Consider the following 20956-nt stretch of genomic DNA (forward strand, 5'->3'; position numbering starts at 1 on the left):
TCCTGTTAGTTAACTCATCACGTCCTGTCAGTCAGATGAGATAAATACACAAATTCAAGGAGGCCATATAGTTCGCTGGAGGAAGTTGTTGAATTTCATTATCTCGATATTAAAATTTATATATTAAGGATTATTTGATTAGAACGTACTTTAATAAGTTAATAAGATTCAAAAAGCAAGGAAAATGTATGTACAAGGTAATCCATGCCTTTGCAATGCTAATTCAAGCACAATTCTTAGTTTGTAGAACAATAACAAGCTTCTCTGTGTTTTTATCATCCTGAAGTTTTCGCTCCATGTCAGTGTGAAGGAGTTAAGTAAACCAGTAAACCATTCCTCAACTACAGTGACGACTCTTTTCTTCATTCTCACTGGGGTTTAGCTTGGTGTTTGGTCTGCGATTCTGACACATAAGTATTTGTAAGAGGAAATGTTTGAATGAACCATCTGTCTCTCATATGACGTAGTAGGAGAGCACCAGAGAGGAAACACAACACAACAAGTCACGGTCTGAGGAGCTTTGAAAGCTAATTAGCATGTAGGTAAGATGATTCTTGCTGCCTCTAATCAAGACTCTGACTAATCACCTGCAAAATTTAAAAAGAAATAAAATAAAATTGGCAAAAAAAAAGAAAAAAAAAGTTTTAATGCCTTAAAGCCCTGTGACAAAAATGTAAATATAAACTCAACTGACCAATAAGTTTCAGTGGGAGATGGCCAACTTCAGCATCTGCTGTAGTTTTCTCTCTCTGCGCGGCAGCTTTCAGTTGGCGGTCCAGCTCTGACGCTACGAAGTCCGCAGCCTGAGAGAATTCACGTTGCGACATTCTGAACTATCTGTGACTCGCTCAAACGAGTTGGCGCTCTGCTGGGTCTTGGTGGATCAGGCATGTGTAAATTCATCTGTATTACAAGTTCTTTATTGGTGTCTTCTCTCAGGGCATACATGCGTTGTCTGAGTACATTAACACACTCCAGGGAAAACGCCTGCACACAGCTCAACAGTCCACAGTACGTCCTGGCCTTCACTGCTTGCCTGTACAGACCAGTTAGCTTATCATCTCTCATAGTTTTGTCTTGCTGCAGCACTTGTGTCTCCAAATGCACGGCATTTGATGAACAGGCAAGCTTGATTGCCTTTGTGTGCACAGCCCATCTCGTTGGGCACAATGACAGGGAGTCACAGACAATATCGTCTGACAGAAACTGCGTCTTGCCATCTTTCCTTGCCTGTTGCAAAATCAAATCCAGCCCTTTGATCGCTGCAATGAACATACAGCACTGCTTTCAGTTTTGCCTCGAAATCTGCTAAACAATCAGACTGCTTGTGCCACTGAAACAAAATGCTTGGAGGCGATCCATGAGCAAGTTCAGATGCATAAAGATATATCTGATGCAGGAAAACATGTTTCTGCCAATGGTATAAGGAGCATTGTAGAACACGAGAAAAACATTTGCGACTTAGAAGTTCTTGTCCCTGAACTGTAAACTACAGAAAAACTGCTCTGACACATCTACATCTGTGATTCCATCAGCTGTTAGTGCAAAGAATGTGCGTTCCCTCGCCTCTGACATCATTTCTCTCTGGACTGCATGTACCAAAGATTCATTTTTGAATGGTTTCGGAGATCCAGATGTCTCTTTGCTGAAGCCACTCACCTGCCCTGGATAAATCATACGTCTGCTCCATCATAAGCTGCCAGACAACTCCATCCAATGGAAGTCTCGTGTGTGTCTCTTTATTGATCTAAAAGGCAGATCCAAAATTGTCATAGCAATTTTCTGGCCAGTTGAAAAATCCTCCACTCGTGAAGGGACTGATCCTTCCTTCAATGTGGCTGAAACCTTTCCTTCTTGCCTTGCGGTAAACAAACACAGTTTCTCTCTGACACATGGTGCAGCCACTGCCACTTAGAAAACCAGCCTGGTTCCAGTGATTGTTTGAAAGTGTCCGTCTCAAATCTCCTCTCTGGAAAGCTTGAGTTTGGCTGACATGGATTCTCAAATCCAGCAGTGGGTGATCTAGATGCAGACTGAGTTGCATTAACGAAGGCCAGTGCTCCTGCTCTTGAACTGCTGCAGCAGTGAAACAGCTTGGTGAGGTGGAGGAAGATTTAGCAGGTGTAGCAGACACACTCGCACAGTGACTGGACACCACGTCCTGGTTGCTTCTGGGCTTTTAGAAACATTCAGCTGACCCTGACTGACACTTTGATCTGATGTGAATTCATTAACTTTGCACATTTTAAACATCTTTTTTTCATATATTTCCTGACAGGCACCTCTCAGACCTCTATACTGTTCAAAATTCAACACAAATGTTCAGATGCAGCCTCTTAGATATGATAATATAACAAACTATTTACACAGTGTGTTTCCATTCCTTGTCAATAGGGGGTGCTGCGGCTCCTTCAGCATCTCCTATTGACATAACATGCTAAATATTCTTTCACTAGTTTTCTAATGCTGCAGCTATATTATGTAAAGGCCAATCAGTGTTTAAATTCATTTTTAAATATCAATAAGTTGCATAGAAGTGTGTGATGCCATATGGCAACATGTCCCTTACTCTCCCTGTAATGCAGCCCAGTGGGAAAACCCTGACACAAACACAGCCAGGGAATTTAACAGTAAAAACACATTGAAAAAATATCCCCTCCACACTGATTTCATTCATTCACATTGCTGAAGCCTCGTATCAGCTTCATGTAAACTTTGGAATATATTTGCCGTGGATTTTGTCCCCCATCATTTACACTGGAAGGTCATTAGGAAGGGGTCTTTACATAGACAGTAAGAACAGTTGATATAGGCACCTGACTATTGTTTTCAGACACACTTGAACAACTGTGGACCTGTCCTTTAAGACAAATGTAGTAGAAGTGATTTTAGGGATTAAGAAATGAACACTGCCAAGACTGTGGTGACATCAGTCGTCCTTATCTGTTAATAAAACAGCAAGAGAGTCCAAAAGAAGAGCCGGTTTGTGAGGGGAAATAAAGCAGCTACAGTGAGAGGGTGGTGATGTCAGTCCCTCCCTCTGTGTCTGTGAAACACTTACCGCCGTGAATTCGAGCTCTCACTCCTTCCTGCATGGAATTCAGTGTGAAGTCAGTCTCACACTCGCCTCCTACAGTCTGCACAGCCACTGTTTGATAGAGATCAGCTTTCTCTTCTTTTCTGCAGCTCTGGCCCAGCGAGCCTCACAACTTGTGCCACGTTTTATAGAAATCCCATCTCTGAGTGATGGATGAGAGGTTGCCATAGCAACACAACACATCTCTTGGCAGAGTAGTAGGATGCCCTCTCACCCAAAACAGCCTCTTCACTCAATGCTCTAGGGATAGTTGAGCTTGTGTGAAGATGTTAAGCACACACAGGTGAAGTCTCACACACAGTGCAGTGTTACATAACATAAATAATTTGAACAGCCTCAGCCTGACTGCTCTCTAATTCTTAATACTGCACCAATAGGACAGATGGACAATCATTCAATGGACAGGGATGAATCTGACACATCGTAACAAATCCTCTTATTTTTTTTATAAGGTTCTCTCTGTGTTCTGAGTGGTTTGGAGATATTGAGCTTGAAAGTTTTTGCATTCCAAATAGCAAAACTGATGTGGAACAGGTCAGTTAAATGTATTCTACACATACAATATCAAAATCCTATCAAAAATTTAAATGGGTTTTTTTGGGACAGGTCATGTAGAACCTCGTAATCTTGAGAACTTACTTTCTGCCTTGAATTATAAGGTTCTATCTTGCAAAACATGAAAAGATGCAATGATTTATTTCTTGTTTTGTGATGAATCATTTTTTTCTTATTCAAAAAAAGCATTGCAGGTTAAGGGTAAAGGTCAGTGCTCAATATTTTTCCAGTGCAGAGGCCAATTAGATATAGCAACCGCTAGTTTAAGTTTTCTTTAGGTTAGACAGCAGGTAAGTGTAGCAGCTCAGGATGAAGGTTTTGTTCAAGTCTGATGCACCAAAATATCTTGTGTCTAATTGTGGGGGAAGAAAGAAAAACAGATGGATGAATGAATGAAATTTGGGTTTATTGTGCAATTAAAAAGCTATCAATTAAAATGTAGACTATTTAATTACCTTTAAGGCATTAGGTGCCTAGCGTGCCAACATGTTTACAGTGAAAATAAACTCCTCAGCAAGATGTAAAACAATTGACAAGAGACTGAACTTTATTCTGTACTGCCGTCCTTCTTGTTCCTATAGACCTCGTGTTACAGGACATTTTCTCATCTCCACTTAGTTCTCTGTCTTGTCTGCTCCTATTCCCGCCGTCACTGAGCAGTGAGGTGACCTGACAGAGGTCGTCTTGTGTGCATTTCTAAGTGCTGATTTGCTCAGAAGTAGAACCTTATAAAACCCAATAAGATTTCAACTTTGGAGATATAACCTTTTTGTTTCCTCATTAAGAGGTCCAAAAATAAATACGACTTAAAAAACACCTCAACAAAAATTTCAGGTAGAAGGGGACGAAATGGCAGTTACCAGCTTGAATGAGGAGGCTCTTTATGACTTTTTGGTTTAATGTAAGAAATATGGCACCGGATCATCACATCACAGATCATCACCATGAGAGCATCATGTCATTGCCCCACACCAAACCTGCACAGGCTGCCATCAATCTGCCTGGAAAACCCGTCACAGCACTGAGAAAGTTCTTCACATTCAAAAATAATCAGCATTGAATTACAGTTACACAGACAGGAACTAAGATTGCCCTGAAAAAGTACAATGAATTACTGGACTTCACTTTCTATTTCAAGACACCCAGTTTTCTTCTTGTGTATCCCCCTGCAGGTCGAGGTCAGATCACACCGTGGTGAAGGTGAAGTGAGTGACATGTTGGTAGTTCTCACCGGGGCGCAGGAGACAGTCAGGAAATGAAACCTGACAACACACACACACACACACACACACACACGCACACACACACGCACACGCACACGCACACGCACACACACACACACACACACACACACACACACACACACACACACAAATGGACTTTAATACAGAGATGTTCTGATAATTTTTTCCTTCCTCTTTCCACCCAATACTAATTCTGATACCTGAGCTTGTTTATCTGTCAACACCAAGAACTGATCTGATACCATTGCTTTTAAAAGGAAATGTCAACAGCTGTATGCTCCTAACCCTGTATGGATGTGATATGATTGATATTGTTGTATGTCAGGGCTCAAACATGAACGCTATGGAATCTTTCTTTGATCTAATTTGACTGTCACTCATGAAAATAATTAAACTTAGGAATAAATAAGCTTCCTGCACTAGCTGTCCTGACAGTAGTACCCCTTGAAATTAAAGCCTTGCATACTGTACACGCTATCTTTTTTATTGGTGGGTCTTTTTCTAGTGCGACATGTTGCCAAATTGCTGACATTTTGGTAATAGCTCATGTTACACTATTTACCACCAATCATTTCTTCTTCGCCGCTCTAGAACAGTAGCTGTCAGTTACTGCACAGTGCACTGTTTTAGAGCACCATAGAAGAACTGATTTCCAGGAAACCCGATTTTATATCTGGCTGTGAAACTATCAAGATTATTAATAAATAACGTGGTATCTGAGGCCTTTCTGATACTAGCATCATTATCGGATCAACTCTACTTATTATTATTATTCCACGACTTACATGAGATACTTGTCACTTGCCCTGCTCTGCTAACTGTTTCTCATCCTTAAGGTGCTGCTCTGGGTCCAAGGTGGCTGGGTGGGGGATCAGAGCTGGTAAGATTGGGTAACAGTGGTTGCTGTATAGGTTTGGGTAACGGCCATTGTAGTTGACTGTTTAAACTGAGGGAATGTAGGACTATGTCATTTGTATGACTTTATGGTATTGTCTTTTGACTTGTGTTGTTTTGTTTCAGATGTCAAGGAAGAACCTTGATCTTAAGAGGGGGGGTGGGGGGTGGGGGGGGTGACACCTCTCTCATTGTCTTGGAGTTTGTCCTTGCCCACACTGGCAGGCAATCGGTTGGTTGGCATGGGAGGGTCGTCAGTTGATGCTATTCACCTGGGCCTTCCAGGGTATAAAAGCTGGCCTGTGTGTTCACTTGTCCTCTTGTTTTGCTTTTGCACATACAACACCACCACAGCACATGCACTACTCGTACATGCACTGCTGTCATGACTAAACTGGCGAATACCACACCTCATTACTTATTTGTCTTATGTTTTAATTATAATAAATTGCTTGTTTTTCAGTAGAACTTATTGTCACACTCACTGAGCGTGTATGTGACAGGGTGCATATCCATGGGAAAGTATTCTAAACAAAGCTTCATTTACTCACATGCTTGTTCTGGAACTTTCGACCATATTCCACAGGCTTTTTCAGCATGTGTAAGTAAACCTTGAGTTTAGTATATTTTACCACCACCCAGTTTACTTTGTGTGAAACCCCTAATAAAGTTGTAACTAATGCTTTCATTATTGCTCTTCATGAATTAAATTATGAGTTAAGATACATTTACAGAGAAAATTGCAATTTCAATCTGTCATAAATGTTCTATAAACGAGATTTCAAACATTAATACAACAGCAAACGACTATTTTAGAACGAAGCCACACCCCTCTGTGTGTGTTTCTCTGCTCGTTGTTTTGGTTGCCGGTCTGGTCACGCGCTGCGTGTTAGTGCACGTACATGTGCATGTTAGTACATCTGAGTCCCTCCTGTTAAACCGTTAAACCCTCCCCATGTTTATAAACACACAGGCTCCGCCCACAGGTGAGCCGGTATAGTGCAGTATGAGGCGTTCAGGTGACATTGACAAGTGACATTCCAGAATTTCCTCACTGAAGAAGAAACCACGTTTTTTTTTTATCCTAAAAGGCCCAAAACAAAGAGAGAGAGATCTGACCAGAACACAGGACTACCAGCTCAAATCCTCGCCGGCCCGGGGACCGTCAAAACATCCGGAAAGTTTTAGTTTGAGTTTTAAAGCAGACAAATGTTGCTATCGTCAGCTGGCTAACAGTCAGCATTGCTGTGGAGCATATGACAGCAATGCTAGCGTGGGCTAACGGTTTTCTGTTTGTGATTGTTTTTTTTGGCTCTCGTGTTGACAGGGAAACTTTCTTCAGTTGTGCTACTTCTAGTTGTGTTTACTGGATGATTTCACTGTGCTCCGTAACACCTTGCTGACTGAGAACGTGAATGGAAGTGAGGGGGGGCTGTGGCCAAAAGGAGGCTGGACATTGTGGCAGAAGAAGCACTAGTTTTGGTCTGAGATGCTGGTGGTGTAGTGCAACATCTAGTGGCCGTGACGATCGTTTACGGAACCTTTAATAATATTAGAAAACCAAATAATAGTTGATTTTAACAGCACGTCTCCCCAGACAACAACTATGACTTCCTCTCAATCATCATAATCGTCATCATCATCATCATCATCATCATCATCATCATACCTGGTTGACAGCGTCAGGCCAATTCTGTGTCTCCAGGCAGAAGGAGCTGTGCTTCCCATACCTAGCCCCGCCCTTTCCTGCGATGGAGCCATCCAGGAAGTTGGCGGTGTAGAACTGGACTCCTGGTTGGCTGGTAGAAACTTCCAGGACACGCCCACTGGCTGGGTGACACACTCTGAGGTTAAGAAAGTTTCCTGTCAGACGTTATTCAAGACAAACGCAAGTGTGTATGTGTTGTTTGTTGTGTATAAGTGTGTGTGTGTGTGTTGTGTATAAAGTGTGTGTGTGTGTGTTTGTGTGTGTGTGTGTGGTGTGTGTGTGTGTGTATATGTGTGTGTGTGTGAGAGAGAGAGAGAGAGAGAGAGAGAGAATATGCAGCAGACCTGGCAGCGTGTCTCTCTGTCCAGCCGTCTCCAGGGGATGACAGACAGAAGTTGTGGTCAAACCCTGGGCCTGGAACTTCCTTCAGCCGAGAGCCAATCAGAACAGGCTTTCTGAGGTCAAAGGGCGTGCCCTCTACTGCTCTGATCTCTCCTGTGGATGCATCAAGTTATTGGTTGGGATCTTATATCATATCTGGCATTCAGAATCCAAGCACATATTTAGATTTCTTTCAGACACACAAGATTTAAGAAATGTGACGCAGCATGTAATTATCAGTGCAGGTAATGAAAGATCAAACTGTAACTTATGTTAGTGAAAACACTGCAATATCCTCTACTTTCTATGTAGACTGAAAAAACGCAAGTCACAGCATGTTCTACCTCCTCCAGCCTTAACTTTATCCTCACACAGAAATCATGCATTAATTATGCACAGTGTCGACTTCACACCTGACTGCTGCAGCAGACAGGAGAGGACACAGATTCAAGTGTTTCTGGTAGGGTTATTGCTCTGTGCTTTTGTTCAGTGGTTATAAATAAGAAATGACATTAACTGAACACTAACAGCCATCTATAACATGACTGAGCGCTGCTTTTATTCTGAAGGTCACAGGTCTAATCTTACCATGAACGCCAAGTCCTCCTCCAATTATTATTTCACCTCACAGTTCATTCACCTGTGTGCCTGGTTTTATCAATTGTACGGATTTCCACATCAGTATGTTCTCCTTCCATATGACCGAGCACTGACACAAGCTCCATAGGATTTTTATTATAACACTAAACAGATTCTCTATTCATGTTTCGATCAATGAGGACCCAGGCCAGGGATCAGGAGTAGCCTCAGCTCTAAAAAGCCTCATTTTGCTTGGTTGTCTTCCAGGACAGTAAGACATACAGTCCATAGTATATTATGTAGCTATACATAGTAGATTATGTCTATATTATGCTATCCATTTTTAAAAACACTGCTTTCGTGTGAAAATCACCTGCTGAACAAATCATTGTCTAATTGTCACTACATTATCTGAAACAATCAACATAAATACAAGATACTGAACAGCTGTGCTGTATCATAGGATGTACTGTAGTATATTAACAGAATTCACCATAATTGGTAGCTTGCTGTGCTGTATGTTCTCTACATGTCTTTCAGTGTCAGGTCTGTGGAGAGGGTGACACTGTCTCTTTAAGAAAGAAGGTTTTTCGGGGTGAATGACTCCCCACTTTTGTATTTATGTTGACTTCATGCAGCAAAAGAAAGATATTGTCCGTCACTTTTTTCCTGCAATTGCTACAATCAACATTTAGTGATCACAAGCAGTTAGAGACAACAAGGAGTTGTTTTCTTAACTTAGCTGTCATAGATTCAACCCTGACTCAGCAGATACAGAACAATGTAACCCTGCAGGGTTTCATCCTGTCACACCTGTGTTCAGCCTCCTGCTCTCTGTGATGCTACATGCTCACCATCATTCCCAAGCTGCTGCACTGCAGTGATAAAATGATTTTCAAACGTTGTGGTGTCGTGTGACAAAATCAACATAAATCCAGGTTAATGACAGCAGCTGTGCTGTGTGTTCAGCTACAGGCAATGAAGGTCAAAAGACAACCGTCTTAACGTCACTGCCTCACAGCCGTCACTGGGTCGCTCACATCACTGTTTTCCAGAAGCTTTAGAGAAGCTTGTGTTTGAGTCTGAACAGAGGGCTGAGATGGAAAGAAAAAACACAGATTTACTTTGAAAATAACTTCATCTCACCCTCAAAATCTCCTCCTGTTGGGGATTTAACAGGCAGAAAGCACAGGGTGGGAGTCAAGTACTGAGTACAGACTACTAATTTTAACTGTGCATGACACAGAATTTAATCCATATTTTAAAGCCATGCTCTAATTCAGCCTTTGAGGTGGATTTCCATTGTAACACTGATTCTGTGATATAAATAGACAGTCATTAGCTCCTCTGTCTCCAGGGGAAACCAAAGCTAATTGCAGAGTAATGAATGTTTGTCTGACAGAGCATGAAGAAACACACCCCCACACAAAAGTACAAGTGTTCATGTTTCCACATGTCTGTATGAACAGGCATTACAGCAAGCGTACACCATAATTAAAGTTTATACTGTACCAAGCACACAGAGTCATTCACACAAAGTAAATGAGGACTTCACAGTTATATAAAACTGCAACAAAGACGACAGGACCTGATCTCTGGACACAGACACAGAGAGGCTAGTGGAGAAGATCATTCTGCTGCGGAGCTGAAAAAAAAAGATTTCTGTCAAAGGAAAAATGTAAAGATTGAGAGGAACCATAATGTCAATGAATGTGTACTGTGTAGTTGAAAAAGAAAGAGAAATCAAAACCAGGTATAGTACTACTAGTATAGTAGAGGGTTTCAGCTGAAGCTGCTCACCAGCTGCTGGCTGTGTATATCACTACTGAACTTGTTGTTGTACAGCTGGTAACCAGCGGTTGTACCGGCAGAAGCTGATTTTTGTCATCCCAAACATTATGTGGTGAAGTGAACCTCATGCTTTCAGGAGCTGATGTTAACACATTTTGATGGGCACATCTTGTGGAGGCTGGATATGTTGACCTCACTTCCCTCTGAGTCACATACAGATGCCAGTTCCTCCTGGTTTGAATTCAATAATGCCAGTGAGTTTTCAAAGTTAATTTACTTAACTTTAATTTTTGCTTTTCTTGGATCAGCCATTTTTAAAGGCATGCTGGAGGGGATGGGGGTGGTTCCCTGCTTCACGTCTTGGATAGTGGATCACCTGACAGGTACAGTGGTGAGCAGCACTGGGTCTCCACAGAGAACTGTTCTGGCTCCATTCCTGTTCACCCTGTCCTGTCTGTTGGTGGCACCTGGAAGTCGGTTAATCTCCTCCCAGATCATATTCTTCATATATGTTTGTAATAATCTAAAACGTTGTTATCTTGATTGTTCTTACTTGTAAATATACTATGTATCTCTGTTCTGTCCGTATGACATCTATTTCAGTCTGTCTTCACACTTTTGTATTTCCAATGTAATGTGCTGAAGCTCAGAGTCTGAAGAAGAAAAAACTGTGGAACTATTCAAATACTTGACCTGGACTGTATCTTTACTTTATGGTTTTCTGCCTTGCTGTCAGAAACTCAGTCGGTCTCTTACAGAGGACGTTTAAATATAAATCAACGTCTGTTGCATTCAAGCCAAACGAGTTTACACATTGATGTCTCTGTAACTCACAGTGTGCTGGAGTTTTACATCAGGTGTCTGTGGTGACTTTCACAGGTTTGTGGTTGGTGTATTTAAACAGAATCAACTACAACATGAGGCCACAACTAAACAGGTGTTCCCTGATTCAATGTGATCTGTAAGCACCATGGAGCACACACTTTCCACATACATTCACATAAACAGACTTTCACACACTTTAAACTCCATTTACATAAATCACTTCCCTTTGCTGTGTTGTGTGTCATGATGTAAATGTCGTACCTGTAGGAATCGATGTGTCATCCACAGGCAGGTAGGACTGAGCACTGATGGACACATGATGGTCAAAGATATCTGCTGCACCCTGCGCACGCACACACACACACACGTCGGTCAAACTCACCTTCTAATCTGTTTCCTCTGTCTGCCCCTGCCTTTTAAACACTCCCCACTTCACACACACACACACGCACGCACACACGCACGCACGCACGCACGCACGCACGCACGCACAACCTTTGCATCGCCTGTCTTTCACCACCTGGCCACCAGAGGTCTCTGTCACCTTTGTCACCTTCCACACTCACCTGCTGCTCAGGTCCTGAATAGATTAAGACTGACTGACTGACTGACTGACTGACTGACTGACTGACTGACTGACTGACTGACTGACGGGCTGATGGTTTACCTTTAGTAACTAAAACAACGTCATCTCTCTCTGTATTCTCTCCTCCCCCTGTATTTCCTCCATCTCTCCTACAACAACTACAGCTCTGACACGTTGGATGATCTCACAGCTGATCACGTGCTCTTACCTGTCCAGCCAGGTTGAAGTAGGAGTGGTTGGTCAGGTTGATGGGGGTGGTTTTGGTCGACCTGGCTTGGTATTCAGCAGTAAGTGTTTCCCCCTGAACACACAACTCAGATCTTACTGAACTCACATCTGCAAACCATTTATTTATATTCAAAATCAATAAAATGTCTGTCTGGTAAAACTGTGGAAATGTTTGTTTCTGAGTTCTCCACCTTCTGTGACAAATACTGTTTTTCAAATACCTTTTTCATCCCAGGTTGTTTGGTTTTACCAAAAGTTTTTTGATCTCTTAATTAAACATTAAACTGAATCCTTCATAAGACAAAACTCCTCAGCTAGAAGCAAACCTCAACTGATGAACTGAAAAATGTCCGAAGCAGGTGTATTTACCTGTAGGGTGTAGGTGACAGAGACCTGAACCTCTCCAGGATAACCTTGGTCTCCATCCGGACTGGTAAGACTCAGTTGTACACCACCTCCCACTGCTGTAGCAAGCCAGACAGCCTGACAAACATGTACAGAGTATTATGCAGTATATACTGTACAGGATCATAAAGTAGAAGTAGTCATTTTTACAAGAGGTAATGTAAAATAAAAATCTACATTTACAGGAAGCACAAATGTAGCTACATGTTGTGGAGTAATAGTGTGAGAAGAACAGCTGCAGATATTCACTGGATACACAGCTATAACTCGTATATGAGGCTTCATCAGTCTGACTTAGAGCAATCAAGAGGTTGTCTTCCAAAGCTCTTCTTTCTTTTCCAAATCCAGTGTTCAACCTTGTTAACATCTATATGATGTTTTATATAATACAAGACATATGAAGAGTGAAATAATCATCAACACCATGACTGAGTGTTTCCACCTTGAACTGCAGTGAACCAATGACAGTCTCATAAACACAGATTCAGACAGCCAGGGTTTCATATGTCACAAACCTCAGGAACCAATCCTGCCAACTTGTGGGGATGGGGGGCGGGGCTAAATACACCTCAAACCTTGTCAGTACAGAGAGAGAGAGTTAGCATTAGCACAACCGCTAACACTGTGTTAACCTCTGTCAGCTACTAGCTAACAAACAACATAAACAAATAAAAGATGCTACCTATGCTAACTGTTCTGATCCGTCTGCTAGTCTCTGGTTCTGGTCTCAGACTCCTCCTCTGAGTCTGGGTCTGACTGAGGCTCAAACATGAGGCTGAGTCTCTCTGATGTTTCCTCCTCTAACCATCTTGATACTCTCTGCTCTTTCACCTGTCCACCTGGAGACAGCAGGTGATGGGCGGGGCTAAAGGCCTGATCCACATTTCTCAATCAGGAAGTAAGAGGAGATGAGCTTCAGACCCAGTTTTTGAGTTTTCTTCACTTTTATGTGTGACAACTATGTTTAACAAAATATGAATCATAGCAGAGGATTTTTGCAGAGTTCAAACATGTCTGGTGAGGAACTTTAAATAAATGATTTGATGTTTATGAGGCTAAATCTATTAAAAAGGGTGTAGATCAGAGACCCAGCAGAATGTGTATGATGTCAGTGTGCTGTGGTTTAGCACAATAAGAAGCTGTGACTGAGTGAGTTTACACCAGGCAGTGTTTGCTTCAGGCAGGTAAGAAAAATGTCATTTTAAGACTAGCAGCAATAAGTCATAGCACAGTGAGAGCACGCTAACCTGACAATGCAAGGGATTACGGGTATTTTGGAGATGATGTCTGACCATCCATAATGCTTGCAAATGCCTGGCATAAAAAACTGATCTCTCTAGACAGACGCTCATTTCACTTTATTCCTTTATGTGTTCACAGTAATATGAAAACAATTACAGACACAAACTGGTACATCTGTTAGGACAGACTGTCATGCCTCAGTCATTTACCTGCAACTGAGAAGTGATACATAGAAGATTTGTACAAATGTATTGGAGCTGATGAGACACAAACTCATTCTCTGAGTCTTACCTTGTTGAAGCCCCGCAGCCCTCCATGCAGTGCGTTAGGCCCGTTGTTGATATCTAGCTGGAACTCTTTTCCCTCCACGACGAAGCGCCCCCGTGCGATCCTGTTGGCCACACGGCCCACCACAGCTCCCAGGTACCGCTTATCTGACACATAACCTGACAACACAGCACAGGTTACTCCTCTTCACCTTCACCAAACTAACGCCTGGCTAACATTCACTTCACGTACACTCCCTCAGCCCTGGACATACAGTGGAGGAAATAATTATTTGATCCCCTGCTGATTTTGTAAGTTTACCCCCTTACAAAGACATGAACAGTCCATAATTTTTATGGTAGGTTTATTGTAACAGAGAGAAAAAAAACATTAAATAAAGGTTATAAATTAATTTGTATGTGATTGAGTGAAAGAAGTATTTGATCCCCTACCAACCAGCAAGAATTCTGACCCCCACAGAGCGGCTGTGTGCCCATGAGGCAGTCAAATTAGTCCTGTCCCGTTAGGAAAGTACTCCTAATCTCAACTCGTTATGTGTATAAAAGACACCTATCACAGAATCAATCTCTTCCATTCAAACCTCTCCACCACCATGGGCCAAAGAGCTGTCAAAGGACGTCAGGGACAAGATTGTAGACCTGCACAAGGCTGGAATGGGCTTCAAGAGCATCAGCAAGAAGCTTGATGAGAAAGAGACCACTGTTGGCATGATGGAAGAAATACAAGATAAAAGTCAATTGCCCTCGCTCTGGAGCTCCATGCAAGATCTCACCTCGTGGGGTAAGGATGATTCTGAGAAAGGTGAGGGATCGGCCAGAATTACACGGGAGGAGTTTGTTAATGATCTCAAGGCAGCTGGGACCACAGTCACCAAGAAAACCATTGGTAACACACTTCGCCGTGATGGATTGAGATCCTGCAGTGTCTGCAAGGTCCTCCTGCTCAAGAAGGCACATGTACAGACCCATCTGAAGTTTGCCAATGAACACCTGAATGATTCAGAGAAGGCTCTGGAGAATGTGATGTGGTCAGATGAGACCAAAATTGAGCTCTTTGGCATCAAATCGACTCCCCATGTTTGGAGGCAGAAAAATGCTGAATATGACCCTAAGAAGGCGGCACGGTGGTGCAGTGGTTAGCGCTGTCGCCCCACAGCAGGAAGGTTCCGGGTTCAAGTCCCAGCTCAGACACGGGGTCTTTCTGTGTGGAGTTTGCATGTTCTCCCCGTGCCTGTGTGGGTTCTCTCCGGGTACTCCGGCTTCCTCCCACAGTCCAAAGACATGCAAATGGGGACTAGGCTGATTGGTTACTCTAAATTGACCATAGGTGTGACTGTGAGAGTGAATGGTTGTTTGTCTCTGTGTGCCCTGCGATGGACTGGCGACCTGTCCAGGGTGTACCCCGCCTCTCGCCCGAAAAGGATGCTGGGATAGGCTTCAGCCCCCCCGCGACCCTACTAGAGGATAAGCGGTAGAATATGAATGAATGAATGAATGACCCCAAGAACACCATCCCCACTGTCAAACATGGAGGTGGAAACATTCTGCTTTGGGGCTGTTTCTCTGCTAAGGGTACAGGAAGACTTCACTGCACTGAAGGGCCGATGAATGGAGCCATGTACCGTGGAATCTTGGATGAGAACCTCCTGGCCTCAGCCAGAACACTGAAGATCGGTCGTGGATGGGTCTTCCAGCATGACAATGACCAAAACATACGGCCAAGGCAACAAAGGAGTGGCTCAAGAAGAAGCACATTAAGATCCTGGAGTGGCCTAGCCAGTCTCTGGATCTTAATCCCATAGAAAATCTGTGGAGGGAGCTGAAACTTCGAGTCGCTAAGCTACAGCCTCGGAACCTTCAGGATTTGGAGAGTATCTGTAAAGAGGAGTGGACCAAAATCCCTCCTGAGATGTGCATAAACCTGGTGACCAACTACAAGAAACGTCTGACCTCTGTGCTTGCCAACAAGGGTTTCTCCACCAAGTACTAAGTCACGTTTTGCTTGAGGATCAAATACTTATTTCATTCAATCAAATACAAATTAATTTATAACCTTTATCTAATGTTTTTTTCTGGATTTTTTGTTGATATTCTGTCTCTCTCTGTTAAAATAAACCTACCATAAAAATGATGGACTGTTCATGTCTTTGTAAGGGTGTAAATTTACAAAATCAGCAGGGGATCAAATAATTATTTCCTCCACTGTATGTCCCACTACTGTTCTATCAAATGCAGCTCACACAGTTTTATTATAAAGACTATGTGGAAGAGAATTTATATGGTGGACCATGTTCCCCTGTTCAAGTGCTGCCTAAAATGTTTTTGATCAAATTCAAAGCGACCAAGCAAATACTGTTGTTATGGTGTGTGACATAATGCAGCAGTTTAAACTAAACTATAAATGTACACTGAAGTGCTTAGAATGGAAGCCTCAGAAAGGCCATACCCACAAATATTTTTTTTATCCCGGATAAAGATAACGGAATAATTAAGCTCCGTTATCTGTTATCTCAAGATAACAGACAGCGGAGCTTTGTTTTCTCAAGATGAAGGGATAATTATTCAGTGATCTCAACATAACAAATCTTCACTATCTTAAGATAATAGAATAATAAAAATATATTAAAAAATATTTGTGGGTATGGCCTTTCTCAGCTTCCATAGCTTGGAGCATGGTTGTACAGGTAGAAACATGAATACATCCAAACCATGGATGTTTATTTATGCATTTTATGATGAACTTTGTATGATGTACTTTCTATGTTCCATCTTGTTACCTTTTATATGTATAGCACTTTATAAAGTTCGTGTATTTGGGGTGGGTGTTTAGTACAAACAGTGCCAAAACCTTTAGGTGAACTTCTAAAGGTTATGAACTAAATATGGTTTCACCCATGTCCTCTACTGGACATTCCTCTTACCTTTCTACTAGCCTGAGACAACAACTGGCCTAAAGCCACATGGCCATATGCCCAACCCACCTCTGTAGAAGCCCTATTGGCAGATATGTACTGGATGTGTGTCTATGTGTTTGCATCCGATTGGTTGTTTGATATTTTTTGTGTGTCATACTTACCCAGTTAAACTGTTGCTTTTAATGTATTTTGTGATGACCCTGAAGCCCACAAGCTGAAACGTGTCAGTCTAATAAGATAGTTCTTCTGTATTCTGCGAGTGTTGCTGGAGTTTTCACCTCTTTGGACTTTTTGCTTTCTCCATGCACCTTGGCAGTAGGTGAAGTTGCGCCAGATACTTGTAATAATACAAAAGTCACTTTATTTCTACGTTGAACCTCTAAGATCAGCATTTCCCTCCCCAGGCAGGGAACCTCCACAGACTGTTTCAAATCCCTGACCCAGAAATCTGCTCTGCTCTAACAGAGAGCTACAGTGAGCACCATTTTCAATCATCGTCTAAGTCTGTAATCTGACCATTTTCATTCATCTTTAATATTCTTCATCAAGTCTCATGTATTGTGCAAGCAGGTATATTCCCTCCTACCTTCCAGGTTGTCGTAGCCCAAGACTATGTCCTCCATCTGACCATCCTTCCTCCTGCTGGACACAGACCTGATGATGGCACCCAGGGTGAGGACCTCCACCCGCACCTGGGAGGACTGGAGGACCCACAGGTCCACACTGCCCTGGCTGGACACCTCTCCCCACTGCTGATGGCTCACCTCAGTCATCGTGGACACTTCCAACAACCACAACAGAACAGGAAGTCACCTTAACATCAAAGTTAAAATACTGTTCTATAAGATTTACAGAGAGTAATCAGATCCCTCCACTTTTTACACACTTTATTGTGTTGTAGATTTATTTCTTAATGGATTTGTCATCATTGGTTACTGGGTGTAGATTGATGGATAAAATAGCAGTTTTCTCCATTTTACATTAAATCTACAACAATAAAGTGAAGAGGTCTGAAAACTTTCTGAAGCTGCTAAAGTTACATTTCCTCCAGCTTCAGGGTTACTTCTGACCACAACTCATTACTCACAGTTACAACTGACTGTACAGTGTGACTTACTGAGTTATTGAGGCCATAGGCGGCACGTGTATTTATGCATACACTACATTTGTGCTTATCGGTAGCCTACATGCATGAAAAATGCACTAGCGTCCAAATAGTGAAAATGCCTTTGGAGACACATTGTGTTTTTCGTGTACACAAACAAACAACACACTTGTGCACAGCGCAGTGAACTTCCTGCTGACTGCTGTCATGAAACCACGTGACTGATCGCAACCCAAACTTCTTCACAATAAAATCAGCGACTCAAACAAACATATCAACAGCTGAAACTGCTCTGGTTTATTCCGCTGTCTCTCACCTGCAAACACCTTATTAAGTCATGAGACTTTGGATCTCGACGTGTCATCATCCGACTTCCTATAATGATGACGCGTTAAAGCGAGGGGAAAGTATTCCCTCAGTGCAGCCTGACAGGCAACTTAGAGCAGAATTTTACAGATGCTGGTTTCTTCTCTCTGTCCCAGCTCAAGACATCAAAAACAAAGCCTCAAAAATTGTTAAATTATTTTTAATCATTTTATCTTTATTTATCAATTCATCTGTTCAGTTTATTTTATTTCACAACATGAACATCTACATCCCATCTCCACACTGCCACGAATAAAGTTAGGGAGGGAAAATCATTCTATATTCATCGGCCGTGAAGTAGACACACTTGAACTACTGGCATCAGTTCATAAAATGTCCACTGTGTGCTAATTTTTTTTTGTGGGTTTAAAATCTTCGTATACCCCCAGAATTCCCAGAAAAAAATACCCCTGTCAGTATATGTTGATATTAGTTTATATACAGTAGGGTCATAACATGTTATACCATACAAAAAAATAATGGTAGATATTTTTGATATATGTAGATATACAAATGTTACTATGGGTATTTCATATATGTTATGAACTTATATCTTTATATATCCCGAGGATGTATATATGTGATAATAATACATCTCCTTAAAGGTGATATCTATGGCAACATCACTCTTGACATAGGGACATACTGTATATGTCATACATTACATTTCTGTATGGGTACTCATGAATAGACTTAATTGTCCTCAGTAGTAGTGATGTGTTTGCACCTTTCAAATATGGTTTCATTTCAATATGACTGAATATACTGAGAAGCACCTTATATAGAGATATTTCTTTTATCCTGGGAATAACCAACACAGTGGATGATTATGTGTGAGTTACTTTGAATGAATGGTCTGATGAATGTGTGGCCTATAGTGATTATCCCTATTTAAAACAGCTGACAAAGGCATTTAAAAAAAAAAGACAAAAAAAGATCTGTAAGTTAAGATGTGAGAATGAAAGAAAATACACTGCAGACACTGTTTGGGGGAAGACATTGCTTAACTTTATTCTGCTCTCTCTAAAACAAAACTCCCTGCCCTCCCTGAAAAATATACAGATTTGTCCACAAATGTTAAATGATATCTAGTTATGTACACAGAATATATGTCAATACAGATATTACATGAAACATTACAGCAAAGCTGTTTCCATTTGTCCATTGACAGATTTTTTCACATTATATTGTCTAGAACAAACATGCTCTCCCCTCCCCTGATGACTGAACTATAAACGCACACTGAAGTGCTGAGGGCACGGTTGTACAGGTGTAGTAGTAGAATTATTGTATATACAAATGTTTAATGGTTGCAGTTCTACGTGTGTGTGTGTGTGTGTGGCTTCTTCACATTGTGCTTCTATAGGACTCCTCTGTCAGATGGAAAATAACATACAACAGGAAGTTACCTTTAGAGTGAAGGTTCTAGCCCCACCACCCTCCCGGCCTATCATTGTTACCCTCATTCACATCATCCTCAAACTTAAAATCAGGTTGAAAAGCAGTGTTTGATTGTCCGTTCTGGTTAAAAGTTTCAGGTGTGTAGCACCTGTAACCACACCCAACTGTTCCAGCTGTTTATCATTAACCTAAGTGCATTTCTACATCACTGCAGCAATGCTAGCAGAATAACCACAGCTGATACGATGTGCTTGTGAATGGAACAATACAACAACAAATCATCATCACATCCAGATCAAAATAAACACACAGGCTGAGTCAGTGGTGATCTAACTGCTGTAGAACTGACACTGTGGCCTGTTGGTCTTTGCAAAAGTAATTTCACCTGCTCATAACAACAGCTCATGACAGGTCACAGTATTTCCAAATAAGACAAAACTAATGCGAAGTGTTAGCAAATTGCCTGTTTGCAATCAGACTTGTCTCCCACAGACTCCTCAGTTATCCTGCATGTGCAGCACAGCAGCCAGGCTTTTCTGGTTTAATATAAACACGACCTCAGGTTGTTTATATGTTTCACCATTAACAAAGTCATTTTTGTGCATGAACCGAACCAAGATGAGAAAATACTAATATGAACGTCTGGTCTGTAACTTTGATTTAGCAGATGCAGACGTACAATGTTGTCTTGATGGACTGGCTGACATGCAGGTCTGACATGCAGGATTTTTTTATGCCAGAGATTAACTGTTTAAAATGAGATGATTTTCACACAGCTTATTCATCATGGTCAGTGAGGCTGCCCCACTTTTAGATTAACACAGTCAGTTAACACTGTTTGCTCGTGGCTCACCTCATCACAGGTTTGCCAGATCGAGTGTATGCACTAATTGTACTGCCACCATCAAACCCATTATATTCTGGTGTGATAAAACCTAATGCATTCATGTCATGAATGTCAAATACAACCAGCAAACTGAATTTTCTGAAAGCTCTGACTTATGTGACTTGTCCCTTAAAGGTGCAATATGTAAGTTTTCTCTGCAAAGAGCTTCAGTCGTCGATGCCTTAGTTAGCGTTATTTCTTAATCATCTCATACTGAGTGAGTGTAAGGGCAGGCTGGATGCTACAGTGACTCAAAAAAAAAAACAATATTATGAGATGGGACAGGTTGGGGCTAGCTGGTTAGCATGCTAACTTCAGAGGAAGAAAAGAAGTGCTAGAAAAAGAAACAAAACTAGAATTAAAACTGGTGTTGCTTTCCACCGCAAGTGCGTAAAGGAACGAAGTTTGAAGCTGAACCTACAACGTTTCTTCTGGACTCTTAAGTAAACAGCTGTTAATGC

General features: G+C 41.7%; 1 protein-coding gene across 2 annotated transcripts; it reads right to left on the reverse strand.

Annotated features, from left to right (window-relative positions):
* Positions 1 to 4412: 4412 nt before the first annotated feature.
* Positions 4413 to 18233, reverse strand: galm (galactose mutarotase). Of its 2 annotated transcripts, none has more exons than XM_022769045.1 (9): positions 18159 to 18233; positions 17324 to 17518; positions 13827 to 13981; positions 12258 to 12371; positions 11869 to 11961; positions 11336 to 11417; positions 7843 to 7993; positions 7521 to 7634; positions 4413 to 4914 (listed from the first exon to the last, which is right to left on the reverse strand). In XM_022769045.1, the coding sequence occupies exons 2-9, from the start codon at positions 17508 to 17510 to the stop codon at positions 4764 to 4766; spliced, it is 1047 nt and encodes a 348-aa protein (XP_022624766.1). In that variant the 5' UTR covers positions 17511 to 17518; positions 18159 to 18233; the 3' UTR covers positions 4413 to 4763. The 2 variants fall into 2 exon arrangements, with proteins under 2 accessions (XP_022624766.1, XP_022624767.1); XM_022769046.1 differs by having other exon boundaries at positions 7460 to 7634.
* Positions 18234 to 20956: the final 2723 nt, after the last annotated feature.

The sequence above is a fragment of the Seriola dumerili genome, unplaced genomic scaffold (genome assembly GCF_002260705.1).
Source record: "Seriola dumerili isolate Sdu_G_001 unplaced genomic scaffold, Sdu_1.0 BDQW01002174.1, whole genome shotgun sequence".
NCBI classification, from domain to species: Eukaryota; Metazoa; Chordata; class Actinopteri; order Carangiformes; family Carangidae; genus Seriola; species Seriola dumerili.